The sequence below is a fragment of the Lolium rigidum genome, chromosome 6 (genome assembly GCF_022539505.1).
Source record: "Lolium rigidum isolate FL_2022 chromosome 6, APGP_CSIRO_Lrig_0.1, whole genome shotgun sequence".
Taxonomy (NCBI): domain Eukaryota; kingdom Viridiplantae; phylum Streptophyta; class Magnoliopsida; order Poales; family Poaceae; genus Lolium; species Lolium rigidum.
Genome location: NC_061513.1, coordinates 115,320,593 through 115,337,913, shown reverse-complemented (window position 1 = coordinate 115,337,913; position 17,321 = coordinate 115,320,593). Strand labels below are relative to the sequence as shown.

Sequence of the window (17,321 nt, the reverse complement as noted above, 5' to 3'; positions counted from 1 at the left end):
GCGCCGGGGCGCCGGGGAAGCAAAGAGGAGCGAGCTCGCTGCTCGCAGGGTGCGGCGGCCGGGGGTTTGCAGCTCTTCGGAAGGAAAGTTGGAGCTGGAAAGCAGGCCAATGTGCTGGGCTGGGCTGGGCCAACAATATACTTAAGGGCTCAGATACTTGTATGAAATAGGCCGGAACAGCAGAAGAGTTCAAGCACTGGAGACCACACTGAACTGGTGCTCAGATTGACAGATTCCCAAGTCACCCTCTCCTCTCCAGCCATCGGTGGTCGGAGACTGCGCGAGGACGAGCAGAGAAGCTTCCATGGCGGAGGAAGCAACAGAGCAGCGGAGCCCCGCCACCCCCCGCCCAGTCCGCTGTATCGTGAAGCTAGGTGCTCTGTCCCCAGCCGTATTTTTCTTGTGCACTTCTATTGTATTTCCTCTGCAGCCGGTGTTGATTGATTCAGAGCACGAAATCTGCTGACGCGCGCAGGCGGAGCGGCCATCACGAACAAGGGGGAGCTGGAGAGCATCGACGAGGGGAGCCTGCGGTCGGCGTGCGCGCAGCTGCGGCAGGCCATGTCCGGGTCCGGCGACGCCACCCCGGGGAAGGTCATGGGGATGGACTGGAGCAGGAGGCCCGGCGATCCGGCCGACCCGGTCGTGGACACGGACGGGTTCAGGGATATGGCTGGGCTGGGGATCGACACCAACTTCATCGTCGTCCACGGTGCCGGTATGTATAGCTCGGAATCTGTTCTACCTCTGTGCTGTGGTTCAATTTAAGTTGGGTCTGATTGATAGTCTCTGGGTCCTTCCGGAGGGACAGTGCTAAACAACAAGGGAGATTGGTCAATATCTTGTTGCCTGTAATGCCTGTACCTATAATTGGACCGCTAGAGTTTGAGTTTGTAATTGTGTTGTTCAATGATGTCGAGATTGTAATAGTCTGCTACCTGAATTTAATGCTTCAGGTTCTTTTGGTCACTTCCAAGCAAGTAGATCTGGAGTCCATAAGGGAGGGTTGCATACACCCCTGGTGAAGGCTGGCTTTGTGGCTACCAGAATTTCAGTATGTCCCATTTCTGAATTCTACTTCTAAAAATTGAAAGGCATGCCATTCTTCTCTGATGCAATACTTGAACAATGTTCTAATGATGTTACATTGTTATTTAGGTGACTTCTCTCAACCAAGAAGTCGTTAGAGCATTGGCAAGAGGTACACTACATGGAAATGAAGACTACTGCACTTTATGCTAATAATTCAGATACATGCTTACTATGTTAACCTGTCATTATGGTCGGCTAGTGTGTTGTCACTAGCGTTGTGTTGCATATATATTCAAAATTCATGATTATGTTTATTCTTGTTTCTCCACTAGATCTGCACCTGTTCCTTTGTGTTGATCTGTAATGGATTCTGTCATGGTATGCAGTTTTTACTTACAATTGCAAGGATGCATGTCCATATATCAATAACACTTCATTTATCTGTCATATTGATGGATTTTCAATTAAACTGACCAGTTAATGTGCCCAATTTGTGGTCTATATTGAATATAACAACTATTAATTTGTTAGTGTGGATCAGTTGTAAGTTATTGACTTGTTGAACTGAATATGCTTCTGCAGAAGGAATACCGTCCATTGGATTGTCACCATTTGCTTGTGGATGGTCTACTCAGCAAAGGAAGGTAAGCAAACTAGAGAATTGCCGCGTCTTTGATAGACTACTGACATACACAGTTCTTGTGGGTCTATGTCGAATCCTGTTAACAAAGATGTATTTTTCTTATTATTTCACATATTTGCATTTGCAGCTTGTCTCAGCCAATGCTTCTCAAATCATTCAGTCGCTCCATGCTGGCTTTGTCCCTGTAAGCTGTTGCATCTAAGATTTTGAATAACTATGTCTGTAGAAATTTTCTTTGACCTAAGTTGTCAGTTTAAGTAATATAATTATCATGTGAATCATGTATGGCAAAAATGTTGTTTCTGATTATTCGTAGCATATTCTGTAGGCATGTGTGTAATGAGCAACCTTCACCAATATTTTTGATAAGCTGAGAGGATTCACAATACTTATCGGTTGCTAAAATTGCTCTGATGTGTATTGTTAAGTAATGAATTAGTTCTGAAATTTGAATTTAACTCGGACACTGCAATGTTGTAAGAATAAAGGAGGTGCCACCTAACTGCCACTTGTTTCCATCTACACATAAAAAGAACACAATGTTGCAGCTTCAGTTTTTGGTGTAGAATAATGGTCCATTGTTTCATAGGTCTTGCATGGAGATGGTGTTCTTGATGAGTTACTGGTGAGTTTAAAATTGGATTATGCCCACATTCTCGTTTAGATTCACATACAGGTTGTCCTGTACTATGGCAATCTTGTTGTTCACTTGTCCTAAGACTGATATTAGAATTAAATGACCAGGCCTGCACCATATTGAGTGGAGATGTCATTATACGCCACCTTGCACAGCTTCTGTGTCCAAAATATGTCGTATTTCTGGTACTGTTACCTTGTCTCCTTTACCACGACTTGATCATTTATTCTAACAGTGCAGCAACTTGTTGTGTTGGCTATACTTTCTTTCTTATAAGTTGATTTTGTTTTATGAGACAGCCTTCATTTTGCTTAATTTGTTTGCATCAGGTGTTTCATTGTTTTATTTATGCTTAGACTTCTATGTAGCTCTCTGACAATTGAGATTTAGACAGATGTTCAGGGAGTATATGACCGTCCTCCAACTGACCCAGATGCAGTACTTCTCAGAGAGATAGGTTAGCATTCACCTGTTGTAGATCATTTTTGTAATTTCAGATTTTTAGATCTCTTCGGGAGAAAAGGGAAACATATGGATGGAAAAAACTTAACTGACCTGCTTGCTTAACAGAGGTAGATGACAATGGAGGCTGGTCTGTTGTAAAACCTGTATTACAAGGCAACAAAAGAGGAGGTACCATGTTGTCTCCCTTCCGTATATACCATAATGGTTTCATGGCACTTCTTCCTACTTATATAGTATATACTGAGGAAGGCATGCTGCTACAAGGGTTGAACATAGCAAATCGAAGATAATAATTGTATCAAACCAAAAAAAGTCACACCTGATCAAAGTAGTTAGTGATGATTCCCAACTGAAAACCTTATAATCACCAAATGCATAGTCTATTGTTATGTATCATTTGAAGGGGAAAAAAAAGTGTATCAGTCTTTTCAACATTTTGAATCAGATGCTCTAAGAGAGTTGGCAATAATTTGGGATACTAGTCGCTGGTATGACAATCATGGTTTATTGGACTTAGAAGAGACTAAACTCATTATCCAGATTTACTGCTTGTAAACTACTCCGTACTATCACTAGTGGAAGCCTAAGATATCCTGCTATTGACTGCAGTGAAAACATCGGTAGCTGCACACGACACCACCGGAGGAATGGAGACCAAAATATTGGAAGCTGCTGCAATAGCTCGGCTCGGAGTGGATGTGTACATTACGAAGGTGTTAATATTTCCTTCCTCTAATCATCGTTAAACTTCAAAAGACTCTTATTCATTATGTGATAGTAGAGTTTTGTTGAAGTCGTATCTGTGATGCAGGTTGATACGAAGGACTCCCTCAGAGCCTTAAAGGGGGATGTGGACACCAGCTCGGACGATTGGTTTGGAACTGTTATACGCTCTGCGAAGTAGATTTCTCGCCACAAATGTATTCTACGCGTTTGATTCGCAGCACCTTTTCGGTTATAGGAACCGCTGGTGAGCTTTAAGTTCGTCAGAGAATGATTTTTTATGTCACTTCCCACTGCAGAGCATCAAACTGTTGTTTGGACGGTTGATTTTAATGGTCCCAATGTTGCGAAAATGTAGAGGTTTCACTCATCATTTGGCTGTTTTCATTTTCCGACTGCTTTAGTGTGACGTGAGGGCTTTCTGGAATCCGCAACGTTTTATTCTTATTTGTAACTTCTCGTGCTGGATGAAACAATGGAGTGTTAAAAGGATCAAGTAAAGCATTTTTAGATTGGACTTAGATCCAGCTGTGCAAACTCGTTCTGTTTTGTTCCCGAGAGGCCGGGATCCACCGATTTCGGTGTCAGGTTGGCTGGCGCCGCTTGTACAGCTTGGACGAAATTACTGTTTGGCTAGATTTCGTGAGGTAAAATTGTTGCGCAACTGCATTGAGCGCAACAAACCACACAGTACAAGCAGTGATTTTTTGTGTCAATATGCCAATTCAGGATTCACCCGAGCCGAGCGAATTTCCCTCGCAGAAATTTTAACTGCTTCATCCAAAGAATATAAAACCTGTACTCCTATGATCCAAGCAGATGCCCTGAAAAGATTTGAGGCCGTCGCGTTCGAACCAACGACTGGCACAGGTGAGGCGGGTCTCCCGTCCGGCCGTCCGCTCTCTGTCTATCCACAGCCACGACCGTAGCAGCAGCCTCCAGCGCAGCTCGTTCCGTACCCACGCGCTCAGCCGCCGTCTTGCTGGGCCGGCCGGACCGCAACGTGCTTCCTCCCCCGCAAGGCCGCCGCCTCCGGTAACCGAGCTCTACTCCTATCCGCTCGCCCGCCTTTGATTCCTCCACTCTCCGCTCCTGTAGTATCGTCCTCCTCCCGTCTTGATATTTAGATTCCTTCTGCTATCGTTTCCATACGATGTAAATACTGCTCCATGTGAGACAGTTGATGCCGAAACGAGAAAAATTTGGTCGGGAGGTGCAGTTGGGAAGATTTGCTCTTGTATGTTGGCCTGTTGGTTTCCCATCCATTGAATTGCCTGTAACTTTGAATAGATTGACCAACATTTAGGGATTTCTGCACTGTTTCTATATCTATACTATAACCACGGGCATGCATTCTAAATAATTCAAGTGTATTCTTGTGATTTCAAGCAACTTGTGAAAAAAAGTATAACTGAGTATCAGGCATTGTTACTTTAGGGATGCCGTTGTTTGTGCGCTACCATTGACTAGCCACTTACGACTGTATGTGTGGTGATTGAACTGATCCAACTGTTTAACTCTGCGCTTTTCAGGCCTATCACAGGTACAATGCAAGGCATCTCTGTGTGCGATTCGGTTGCCTCGCTCCATGGAACAAACTGCAGAGTAGCCTGTGTTGCTAGGAGTGATCTGAGGTTATTTAACAAAATAAAGTCAGTAAGTCATGGAGGATACGCATGGCGTTGGTGCACAGAAAAATTGCACATGAGGACCAACAGTAGAAAGATGAATACCACAGTAAGGACAAATGCTAGATGGCTGTTTGGAGGAGATGGCGGTAACAGTAACAGTAACAAGAATGCTAAGGCAAGGCTGGAGCGCAGTGAGTCTGCAAATGAAGACATCTTGATCTTCTACTTCCAGCTGGATCTACAAACCCGGATACAGGTGACTGTTTGCATCTTTACCATCACCTCACCACGACTACTAATATTTATCTTATTTCTTCGTTTTACCAGTCGAATGTGTACAGTACAGTTTACTATCGAATCTGTGATTATTTCACTGTATTTGATGCTGATGCATCCAAATGTTTGTTATTTACCTGTGGAAATCCAATCTCACTATTAATACTTGGTTCTTGCCAGTATGCATTGAATATAGAGCAATTTGATGCGGCAAAGCAGTTGAGGGAGAAGCTTGCTGAGGTACCATAATGTCCTTAACTTCCAAGATAACTAAATTCGTAGGATGAGGTCTTTCTAAAGAGAGTCTTGTTTTGTAGATTGAAACAGAGATAACCAGGCAGCGTGAAGCTAAAAGAGGTTCATCAAAGAATGAAGCTCAGGATAAATCTCTAGATCTTTTACGTGCACGGTATGCTAATATTTCTTTCTTACCCTTAAGGGGAAGAATTTAAAATGCTTCCACATGTATATTGATCCCATAGAATGAACTTTTTTTTAGGGAACCATAGAATGAACATCATCTAGTTCTCCATTTTGTTAATTACCCTGCAGGTTATAGCTTACTGAATCTGGTAAAGGAAAGATAGTTGTTTGGCACTCCAAAGTTGGTTCGTTTGGCAGATAGCTTAGCTTTATCCTTTCTTTTTCAGTGCAGACTTGCAGAAAGCTATTGAAAGCGAAAACTATGCTTTGGCAGCTGAGCTGCGTGATGCAGTCACTAAACTTGAGGTATACCAAAACTGAGGTGTGCCAGTCATCTGATGGTTTTGTGAAATTGTTTGACTTCAAATGCCATGTAGGGTGATTCTCTGGCACTATCTGCTAAAGCCCTTGCATACCAAGGTGTGAAATATGAGTTTCGACTTGGGCAGAAAGTACGCCACAAGGTACATGGTGAGTAAGTTTTTAACATCTGCTATTTGTTCAAAGCTCTAGCTATTATTCATGTTGTAAAAGTTCTCACTGGTGGGGACATATATGTGATATGTGAATACTTTCTCACTATGCTTGAAGGTGATATTTGTAAGTTCATATGGTGAAACCAATGCTTCCCTAGAGGGAGTAAACAGATTGGTGTTGGTCACTATCATTTGTCAGCAATAGTCTTTCAATTATCTGAGTAAACAGATCAGTTTCCGTTCCTACAGTTAGGACTGAACCACTGAAAGTAACAAATATGCATTTCTAGCAGCTATGCAACTAACTATACTACAGCATTATATGGTTTGGATCAGTTCAGTTTTTTCTTGATTTTAGCTTTGTTCTTTTATTTTTCATTGCGCTTGATACTTTTTTAGTTCAACACTCAATATTCAACAATCACTCATATGACACTAGTTTGTTTTTTTCTTTGATTTCTTCTGCTGAAGGATATAGAGCTGTGATATGTGGCATGGATCCCGTGTGCTGTGAATCCAAGTCATGGATGGAGACAGCAAATGTGGAGAAGTTGTCCAAAGGACCAAATCAACCTTTTTACCAAGTAAATGCTGCTTCCAGTTTAAGTTGCTCCTCAGTATCCACAGATCTGAGAAAATCTCAGCTTTTTTTCCTTGTAGGATCTGCATGGTATAGTTAACGATGATTTTATCAGCTTTACATCAATCTACATGGGTGTTAGATTAGCATAACGACATCAGGATACAATTCCTGGCAAAGGCTGAACTTAGTTATTTGCTGACTTGATAATTATTGACATCTTTTAGTGCACTTGTTTTTCCTCCTGCGGCCAGTAACTCAAATTACTGATCTGAAATCCTTGATTGTACACCTTGCACACAAGTCCTGAAATTTCTTAGAATCCTTTCGCTGACCGTGATGTGAACTATTCTTTTCTATGACTTAGTTACCATCGAAGAAAGCTCACCATAGCAATATATGTCTAGCATTGTTCTTACTTTGCTCCTCGCAGTATAACACAGAAAGGATTTGAATTATGGATCTGAGGTGAGGCGTTTTTTGTTCTCAAACAAAACTGTAGGGGAAGCCCGAATATGCACTAACTAGGAACAGAATTCGTGTCCATGAGGGACATAGACCAGGTCATGAGATTGTACATCCACTCCTCCACTAACGGATGATATTTACTATTGTCTGTTTTTTCATGTCCTTCAGGAGGAAAACTTGTTAGTGTTAAATTTACTCTTTCTCTGTCTATTGGCATCTTCATTGGACTTTGCTTTAGCTACATCATTGCTCTGCATGCTATATGTCTGCAATTTAATTGACAGTGTCCCTAGTCTTTTCAAACACATTATGATGTTTTGGTATTATTCCAGGTGCTAGTTGATGTATACGCTGATCCAGAACTCCTTGTGGCATATGGTATTGTTCTCTTGTTTTCCTCATTTAATATTGCTATTATTACTATGTGGGTCCTTTAAATTTTTCTTTTCAGTGAAAAGAATACATGCCCTTTCTGTTTGTCTTCAGATGCCATATGCTGAATCAGCTTTATTGTATTTTTTAGTTTTTTGCTATTGCTCTTATTCATGAAACTTGTCAAAATATGCATAAGAATAGAATTCAGAGTTTCACTATGTTACCTTGCATCTTTGCTTTTGTTGAGAAAGACGGGGGAAACCCTGGCAAGTTCCATTATTTGGAACCAGTATACAGTCTAGCTGCAGTTTTTGAAACAACCGAAACTGAGAAGAAGTCGACTTAGTTTGGCCTTGTACGGTTGTACATACGGACTATAATTCAGCAGCTTCTCCAGTCTGTTTGCTATGAACGACCTTTGCTCAGCAAAGGTGGATCAACTGTGTGCTGATTCCGCTGTTCTGGGACACCATAGATTAAAGAGTCGTCGTCAATAAGTGTTTTTTGTGGAAACAGATAAAAAATGTCTACTGTCTGAAACTTCAATAAGCATTCCTTTTTATGTGTTAAATAATTAAATGGTGCCATAAAAGAAGATAGCGGGCTATTTCATAATCAAATGTATTCGTTTTTGGTTTATCATTGCCATTTTGAGATATGCTTATAGATTTGTAATTTCAGTTGCGGAAGAAAATCTGTCAGAAGCTGAAGAATCAGAGAAAGTGGGTTTGAGTTCCTCTTTTTCTCGGTTGTTTCCTCTTTTTTTTTTTTTTGTCAAATTGAATTGTTGATGTTTTGTGTCTTCTAATACAGGGAAGATTTGAACACCCCTACACCGAATTCCTATTTTTTGGTGAGGACACAGCTAGGGACTTTATTCCTGTTAAGCAACTCCGTGAGAAGTACGACCAGCCACGGTATGAAGCTTCTGGAGATGAAAATGACGATGATGGCAGTACAAATAGCTGAACGGTGAGGATGCACTGACAGTGTGGGGTTCAACTATTTTCAAATACACTTCAACTGTTCCTTTTGCCAGGAAAATAGACTCCCACCTTAATCTAATTTTCAATCAGGTAACAAGAGTTTTGTAGACCATTCCTGATGCACCACCACCACCAAGGAGTTAGAACGATGGATGACATAGGTACGATCTGGTAGCTACATAGCAGTGGGCAAATGTTAGTGATGACCGAGCTATCACAGAATCGCAAGAGTGCACAGAAACATGCAAGGAGAGAAGCTACATGTAGCATCCGACCTTGCAGATGGGGGTGATATGCACTGTGCAGTCCAGGAATGATTGCAAAGATTAAACATGCAAGCTGCAACTTCCTACGCTTGAGTGTGAATGATTCTTATGTCTGGGAATGTAAAGAAGATCCTTGTATTTATGGTGCATATCTGCCTGTGAACCCTCTGATATGTACATAGCTACATACATCATACTTGCAATTTTGCTGAAGTATATAGAATAAGAAAGGCTTAAGGTACAGTACAGATGTTGCACTTATCTTCCGTGGAGGCCACATGTTTGACAACCTGGAAGAAAGGGTGCAGATCCCAGGGTCGGGAGTCCTCATGCCCCCGACAAGTGGAGTACCAAGGCGCGTTTGGTAGGTTGGACCGGAATTCTGCAACACTACATAAGTGAGATGGACACACCTGCGCGTTGCGAATGGGCCACGGGGCAGATTCGGCCCATCGTTTGGTCTCCTGTGTTGCATCGGTGCGTACAGAATTGCAGGTTGTTTGGATGCCTTGAAAAATTATTCCATCTATGTTCAGCCACAACACATGTGTTTGATTGTTAGTTTGGGCATCCAGGTTATGCTTCTCCTCACCACATTCAAATGTGGTAACCTTACCATCACATAACAGCACACAAGATGATCATAAGCACAACACACAGTTATATACACATGGAACATAGTACTTAGTACCTAATCCTAGTGTCCGACTGGTAATCCGGCTACTTAAACCTGGGGCCCTCTAGAGGCCAACATTATAGGCACATATGCACAAAAACAAGTGTTTAACAGCCTCCTGAGGCCAGCACAACAACTAACAAGTTCACAGCAGCAGAGATAGAGAACAAGTAGACAACCTTAATGACGAGGCTTGGCATAAGGGTCCTCGCGATGCCTCCTGCAGCTGAAGATGCTGGAGCAGGAACTCTCCTTCCTGGAGACGTTGACCTGGAAGCCGTCGTCCTTAGGGGTGAAGACGATCGTGTCGTCGACGTGGAGGTCAGCCCTGGTGGCGAACTCGCTCCAGGACTTGATGAAGCCGACGCGCTCGGCCCTCCACTGGAGCTGCACCTTCCACTCGCAGCGCTCACCCATGCACAAGGCCACCTTCACCGGCGGACCATTGTTCTTCAGCTTGTACTTGCTGATCAGGTGATGTTCCATGTAGGGCGGCACGACGAGTGCACGGAGGTCCTGGCTCTCCAGCTGCACGAAGAATGTCGGCACCCGCTTCCTGGGACCGTGCCCCAGGTCAGCAGGACGGTCGACGTGAACCCTTGGCGTGGTGATCTGCCGGTGGGCTTCCATGAACCCTTCATTGGGGTCACGAAGCTGCACCCAGACGACTATGTCCCATGCCTCCCCTATGGGCCCTTCCGGGAAGGTTTCCAGAAAGAGCCAGTTCTGCAGATGCAATGAGAATGACAACAGTTAGCGATATTTGCATTGGTGAGATCCAATGGCAATGACAGGCTCAAGATCATCACGACCATGATAGTCACAAGATCAACATGGCCATGAAAATCACCAAGATCAATATGGCCATGACAATCACAACATCATCATAGCCATGACAAGCTCAAGCTCCATGATGGCCATGACAATCACAAGATCATCATGGTCGTGACAAGCTCAAGCTCCATGATGGCCATGAAAATGTCAAGTCCATCATGCCAATGTAAAGCTCAAGATCACCCTACTCATTGTTGACATGGTAATGACAAACATGCAATGCTTATGACTAACATGCATGGCACATTGACATCAATCCTATCTACTTTGACATCAATCGGTTCTACATTCACATCATTCGGATCTACATTGTCATCAATCCGATCTACATTCACATCAATCAGATGAGAAAGGGATAGAGAGTTCTTACGATGGGGTGGAGAGAAAGGGGGCCCGTCGGAGGTGGAGGCAGCGCACCTCCGCAGGCATGTGATGGGTTCGTTGCATAGAAAACAAAAAAAAAATCTACTGTGAAGCAGAACAAAACCAAGATCCAATCTAGGAGAAGCCAAGATCTAATCTATGAAGATCGGAGCAACGAGAGAGATGAGAGACTAACCCTCGAAGATCCAAAGCCTTAACGAGATCAGATCTCGTGGTTGATGTAGACGATTGTTCCGGTGCTGCAATCCGGCAGCACTCCGTACTCGGTCGCACGTACAGTGTCGATGAAGTCCTTCCTCTCCCCGTTTCAGCAGGCAGCGGAGGTGTGGTAGATCTCCTCGGAATCCCAGCAGCACGACGGCGTGGTTGTGGTGGTGGAGGAGAAGATTCTGCAAGGCTTCGCCAAGCCGGTGCAGATTGAGGTGGAGGAGGGAGAGTGGCGGCTAGGGTTGGAGGGGTGAAGGAGGGCTGCGCCCCTGCCCCCTCCCCTCTTTATATAGGGGGAGGCCGGCCAGGGTTGCCTTGGCCCCTCCTCCAAGCCCTATGGCCGGCGTCCAAAAGAGGAGGGAGAGAAATCTTCCCCCCCAAGTCTCCCCCCTAGGGTTTTGGGGAAACCAAAAAGGGGTGGCCGGCTTGGGCCTTGAGGGGCTGGTGCGCCTGGCCCATTAGGGTTGGGCTGCACCCCCTCGGCTCATGTTTCCCCTCCTAGGGTCGTGGGCCCACTAGTGGACCCTCCGGAACCGTCTAGAACCTTCTCGGTCTTCCACCGGAAAAATCCCGAGCTTTTGTGAAGCCCAGAAATTAACTTCCCTTATATGAATCTTATCCTCCGAACCATTCCGTACCTCCTCGTGATGTCCTGGATCCCATCCGAGACTCCGAAAAATATTCGGTCTCCATCTCATATTCCAAATCTACTATACGACATCGAACCTTAAGAGCGTCACCCTACGGTTCGTGAATTATGCGGACATGATCGAGACTCATATATGATCAATAACCAATAGCGGGACCTGGAGATCCATAATGGCTCCAACACATTCAGCGATAACTTAGTGATCGAATGAACCATTAACATACAATATCGATTCCCTTTATCGCACGATACTTTACTTGTCCGAGGTTTGATCATCGGTATCTCCATACCTAGTTCAACCTCGTTACCGACAAGTACTCTTTACTCGTACCGTGGTATGTCATCTCTTGTGACCTTGTCACATGCTTGCAAGATAATTAGACGACATTCCACCGAGAGGGCCTAGAGCATATCTATCCGTCATCAGGATGGACAAATCCCACTCTTGATCCATATGCATCAACTCATACTTTCCGAATACTCAATCCCATCTTTATAACCACTCATTTAAGCAGTGGTGTTTGATGTAATCAAAGTACCCATCCGGTGTAAGTGATTTACATGATCTCATGGTCGAAGGACTAGGTTACTATGTATCGAAAGCTTATAGCAAGATGAACTTAATGACTTGATCTTATGCTACGCTTATTATGGGTGTGTGTCCATTATATCATTCACTCAATGACATAACCTTGTTATTAACAATATCCAATGTTCATGATCAGGAAACCATGATCATCTATTAATCAACAAGCTAGTTTAACAAGAGGCTTACTAGGGACTCTTTTCTGTTTACATAACACACAAGTATTAATGTTTCCGGTTAATACAATTATAGCATGGGATGCAAACATTTATCATAAACACAAAGATATAATAATAACCACGTTATTATTGCCTCTTGGGCATATCTCCAACAGTCTCCCACTTGCACTAGAGTCAATAATCTAGATTACATGGTAAGGTACCTAACACCCATGGCGTTCTGGTGTAGTTCATGTTTCGCTCTAGGGAGAGATTTAGTCAACGGATCCAACACATTTAGATATGTGTTTACTTTGCAAATCTTTATGTCACCATCTTCGACATACTCGCGAATCACATGAAAACGCAGCTTGATATGCTTCAGCTTCTTGTGTGACCTTGGCTCTTGTGCATTGGCTATGGCACCCATGTTATCACAATAGATGGTCAATGGGTCCAATGCACTAGGAACCATACCAAGCTTAGTAATGAACCTCTTCATCCATATCGCTTCCGACGAAGCCTCCGAAGCCACTATGTATTCAGATTCAGTTGAAGAGTTCGCCACCACGCTTTGCTTGGCACTCATCCTGCAGCTTACTGCAACACCATTCAAAATAAACACGTACCCAGGTTGAGACATAGTCATCTGGATCAGTGTTCCAACTAGCATCGGTGTAACTGGTTACAACGAGCTCTTAGTCACCTCCATAACAAAGAAACATATCCTTAGTCATTTTCAAGTACTTCAGGATATTCTTGACCGCTGTCCAGTGTTCCATTTCTGGATCACTTTGATATCTGCTGGTCAAACTAACAGCATGTGCGATATCCGGTCTAGTACACAGCATGGCATACATGATAGAGCCTACTGCCGAAGCATAGGGGATCTTGTTCATCCTTTCTCTCTCTTCTGCCGTAGTCGGTCCTTGAGTTTTACTCAAAACCTTACCTCGCAACATGGGCAAGAACCCTTTCTTACTTCCACCCATTCTAAACTTCTTTAGAATCTTGTCCAGGTATTTACTCTGTGAAAGCCCTATTAGGCGTATTGATCTATCTCTATAAATCTTGATGCCTAAAATATATGTTGCTTCTCCAAGGTCTTTCATTGAAAAACACTTATTCGAATAACCTTTAACACTGCTTAGAAGTTCTACATTATTCTCAATCAACAATATGTCATCTACATATAATATTAGGAATGCTACAGAGCTCTCACTCACTTTCTTGTAAATACACGCCTCACCATGATTCTGTATAAATCCAAAGTCTTTGATCGCCTTATCAAAGCTTCGATTCCAACTCTGAGATGCTTGCTTCAGTCCATAAATGAAATGCTGAAGTTTGCATACATTGTCAACAATTTAGGATCGACAAAACCTTTGGTTTGTACCATATACAACTCTTCCTCAATGTCACCATTAAGGAACGCCGTTTTGACATCCATCTGCCAAGCTTCATAATCGAAAAATGCAGCTATTGCTAACAATATCCTCACAGACTTTAGCTTCGCTACACGTCTCATCGTAGTCAACTCCTTGAATTTGTCGGAACCCTTTCGCGACAAGTTGAGCTTTATAGACAGTAATATTATCATCAACATCTTTTCTTTTGGAGATCCATTTATTCTCGACAGCCTTACGGCTATCAGGTAAGTCTACCAAAGTCCATACTTGGTTATCATAGATGGATCCCATTTCGGATTTCATGGCCTCTTGCCATTTGTTGGAATCTGGGCTCATCATTGCTTCCTCATATGTCGCAGGGTCTTCATCATTGTTGTACACAATCATGACATTTAGACAGGGGTCATACCAATCAGGAGTGGTACTAGCCCTCGTCGACCTGTGAGGTTCAGTAGCTACTTCGTTCGAAGTTTCATGATCATCATCATTTGCTTCCTCTCTTATCGGTGCAGGCAGCACATGAACATCTTCCGGCGCTGCGCTACTCTCAAGTCTAAGAGAAGGTTCAATAACCTCGTCGAGTTCTACTTTCCTTCCAGTCACTTCTTTCGTGAGAAACTCCTTCTCAAGAAAGGATCCGTTCTTGGCAACGAAAACTTTGCCTTCGGATCTGTGATAGAAGGTATACCCAATTGTTTCTTTAGGGTATCCTATGAAGATGCATTTCTCCTCTTTGGGTTCTAGATTGTCGGGTGATGACCCACAAGTATAGGGGGTGTATCGTAGTACTTTCGATAAATAAGAGTGTCGAACCCAACGAGGAGCAGAAGGTGTTGACAAGCAGTTTCGATGAAGGATTCACTGTAAATGCTCACGAGACAAGTATTCGGGGGTTTTAATATAGCGAGTTGAATAAAGTACAAGTAAGTAAAGTGCGAGAGAAATAATTGCAGCGAGTGGCCCAATCCTTTTTAGCACAAAGGACAAGCCGGTTTGTTTACTTATAATGACCAAACGTTCTTGAGGACACACGGGAATTTAGTCTAGTGCTTTCGCTTCATATAGCTGATTAATCTTCATTGTTTTGATAAGTGTTGTGTGGGTGAACCTATGCTAATGCACCGCCCTTCCTAGGACTAATACATACTTGTGATTATACCCCTTGCAAGCATCCGCAACTACAAGAAAGTAATTAAGATAAATCTAACCACAGACCTTAAACTCGAGATCCTGCTATCCCTCCCGCATCGATATACCAACGGGGGTTTAGGTTTCTGTCACTCCGGCAACCCCACAATTAGCAAACGAATACAAGATGTATTCCCCTAGGCCCATAAATGGTGAAGTATCATGTAGTCGACGTTCACATGACACCACTAGAAGAATAACACCAGAACTTAAATATCATAACATTGAATACTAACCAACATAATTCACTACTAACATTTAGACTTCACCCATGTCCTCAAGAACTAAACGAACTACTCACGAGACATCATATGGAACATGATCAGAGGTGATATGATGATGAATAACAATCTGAACATAAACCTTGGTTCAACGGTTTCACTCAATAGCATCAATAACAAGTAGAAATCAATACCGGGAGAGTTTCCCCTATCAAACAATCAAGATCCAACCCTAATTGTTACGGCGGTGACGAGGTGCAGCGGTGGAGATGGCGGTGATGATGATGAAGATGATGGTGATGATGATGGAGATGATGTCCAGCTCGATGACTGGTGACGATGGCGTCGATTTCCCCCTCCGGGAGGGAATTTCCCCGGCGGATTTCAGCCTGCCGGAGAGCTCTTTTCTCTCTGGTGTTTTCCGCCCCGCAGAGGCGGCTGTGACTCTTTTCGACTATCCTCTGGAGCTTAGGTTATCGGGACGAAGATGTACGCGAAGGAGAGTGTAATGTCCCAGGTTTAGAGACGATCGAGGGGTAGATTTTAGAAAGGGATGTGCATTGCATTGTAAATTACGGGGAAATTTCGCGCTTTTAAAACAAAACTGCATCGAAGGGGAACAGGTTTCTCTCTCGACATCCTACAGGTTAGGGTTTCGAGAGTGCGATGAACTTGTTCTTACTTAACTAGATTAGGGTTTTGAGAAGAGAGAAGAGAAGATGCATCACAATCTTAAGTTGCATGATTGAATTCTAAATTAAGTTGTATGATTGAATTCAAACCAAATTTGAATTTGAATTTCAAATTCAAACATCAAATGGATATCACATAATTCAAAATTGAGATAATTTAATAAACAAATATCATTAATCAAGATTATAAACAATTATGTAAAGCTCATTAAGGAAAATGGGAGCTTTATTGATAATGACACACAATACAATGTCAATTACAATATCCAGAATAGATATATGATATATTACAACACATTACACAAATTGGGAAAAATAGAAAAGAAAATAAAAAGAAATGTACAAGGATAGATTCTATCCTAAATACTACAAGATCATCTTCACTTGATCTTGGACTTGATGATCTTCTGGATCATCTTGATCAATTGCTTGAAACCTGCACACATACAAAACTAACACAAGTTATGCCAAGTGGCATAGCCACTTGGCAGGTTAGAAAGAAATGGAAATGGTGGATAATACCAAGTTTTGCCGAGCTGATCCACTCTCACAGCCAAGTGCAAAGTATCAGGATACACACACACACACAGCCTGCTCACAAGACTGTGTGCATGGAGCACAGCACACACACACATCTAGTGAGTCACCAACACATGCCAGGCCTTGTTGTCGACCAGAGAAGAAGAAGAAGATCATATAAAAGCTTTTCACAGCCCAAAACCCTAGCCATTAGCTTCATCCATCGACGAGCGAGCAGGGTAAGTCATCGGAAACCAAGCACGGCTCAAGAACACCAAGAACAGGTGAACAGCTAGAGCTGTTTCATCTATTCCCAAGTTACCAGAAAATAAACCAAGCATATCAAGCTTGCAAGGAGGAGCAGGGCAAGCCAAGAACTCAACCAGCAGCTGAACCTCTACACCAACATCCAATTTCTAGGAGCTGGAGTGAGGTATACACAAAAGAACCTGAGCAAAACACTGATTTGCTCATAAATAAGCATATACTTGCATCACAGAAGCAAAATGGGTGGAAAACCCTGTTTGTATCATCATATGGCTGCCAAGCCATTTGGTGCCGAACAAACCGGTGACCTAGCTAGAAAGAATTCATCAAGGGAACATTGGTCATATCAATACAGTGGTATAACCAAAGGAATCCATCATTGATGGATCCTGTCTAGTCAGCCAGATTTACAAAACACAACCAGAGCTAGCTAAACCATCAGACAGATAGATGTCTATTTTGTTTGTCAACAGCAAATATCACTGAAAATCCAACAAGAGATGGTCCAGTGATGCATTCACCAAGCCACCACCAGCCACAGAGAGGGGGG

General features: G+C 43.0%; 2 protein-coding genes across 2 annotated transcripts; both read left to right on the top strand.

Annotated features, from left to right (window-relative positions):
- The first annotated feature begins 210 nt into the window (after nucleotides 1-210).
- LOC124660852 (isopentenyl phosphate kinase-like) lies at nucleotides 211-3,873 on the top strand. The gene is made up of 12 exons (XM_047198687.1): nucleotides 211-374; nucleotides 476-718; nucleotides 957-1,054; nucleotides 1,159-1,201; nucleotides 1,615-1,676; nucleotides 1,803-1,859; nucleotides 2,265-2,300; nucleotides 2,420-2,497; nucleotides 2,703-2,769; nucleotides 2,883-2,945; nucleotides 3,387-3,490; nucleotides 3,589-3,873. The coding sequence occupies exons 1-12, from the start codon at nucleotides 305-307 to the stop codon at nucleotides 3,679-3,681; spliced, it is 1,014 nt and encodes a 337-aa protein (XP_047054643.1). The 5' UTR covers nucleotides 211-304; the 3' UTR covers nucleotides 3,682-3,873.
- A 531-nt stretch (nucleotides 3,874-4,404) lies between these two features.
- Nucleotides 4,405-9,224, top strand: LOC124660557 (clp protease adapter protein ClpF, chloroplastic-like). Its single transcript, XM_047198378.1, has 11 exons — nucleotides 4,405-4,535; nucleotides 5,033-5,387; nucleotides 5,588-5,647; nucleotides 5,725-5,816; nucleotides 6,058-6,136; nucleotides 6,208-6,301; nucleotides 6,778-6,890; nucleotides 7,687-7,732; nucleotides 8,411-8,451; nucleotides 8,543-8,701; nucleotides 8,806-9,224. Exons 2-10 carry the CDS (start codon nucleotides 5,049-5,051, stop codon nucleotides 8,696-8,698), a joined length of 1,020 nt encoding a protein of 339 aa, XP_047054334.1. The 5' UTR covers nucleotides 4,405-4,535; nucleotides 5,033-5,048; the 3' UTR covers nucleotides 8,699-8,701; nucleotides 8,806-9,224.
- Nucleotides 9,225-17,321: the final 8,097 nt, after the last annotated feature.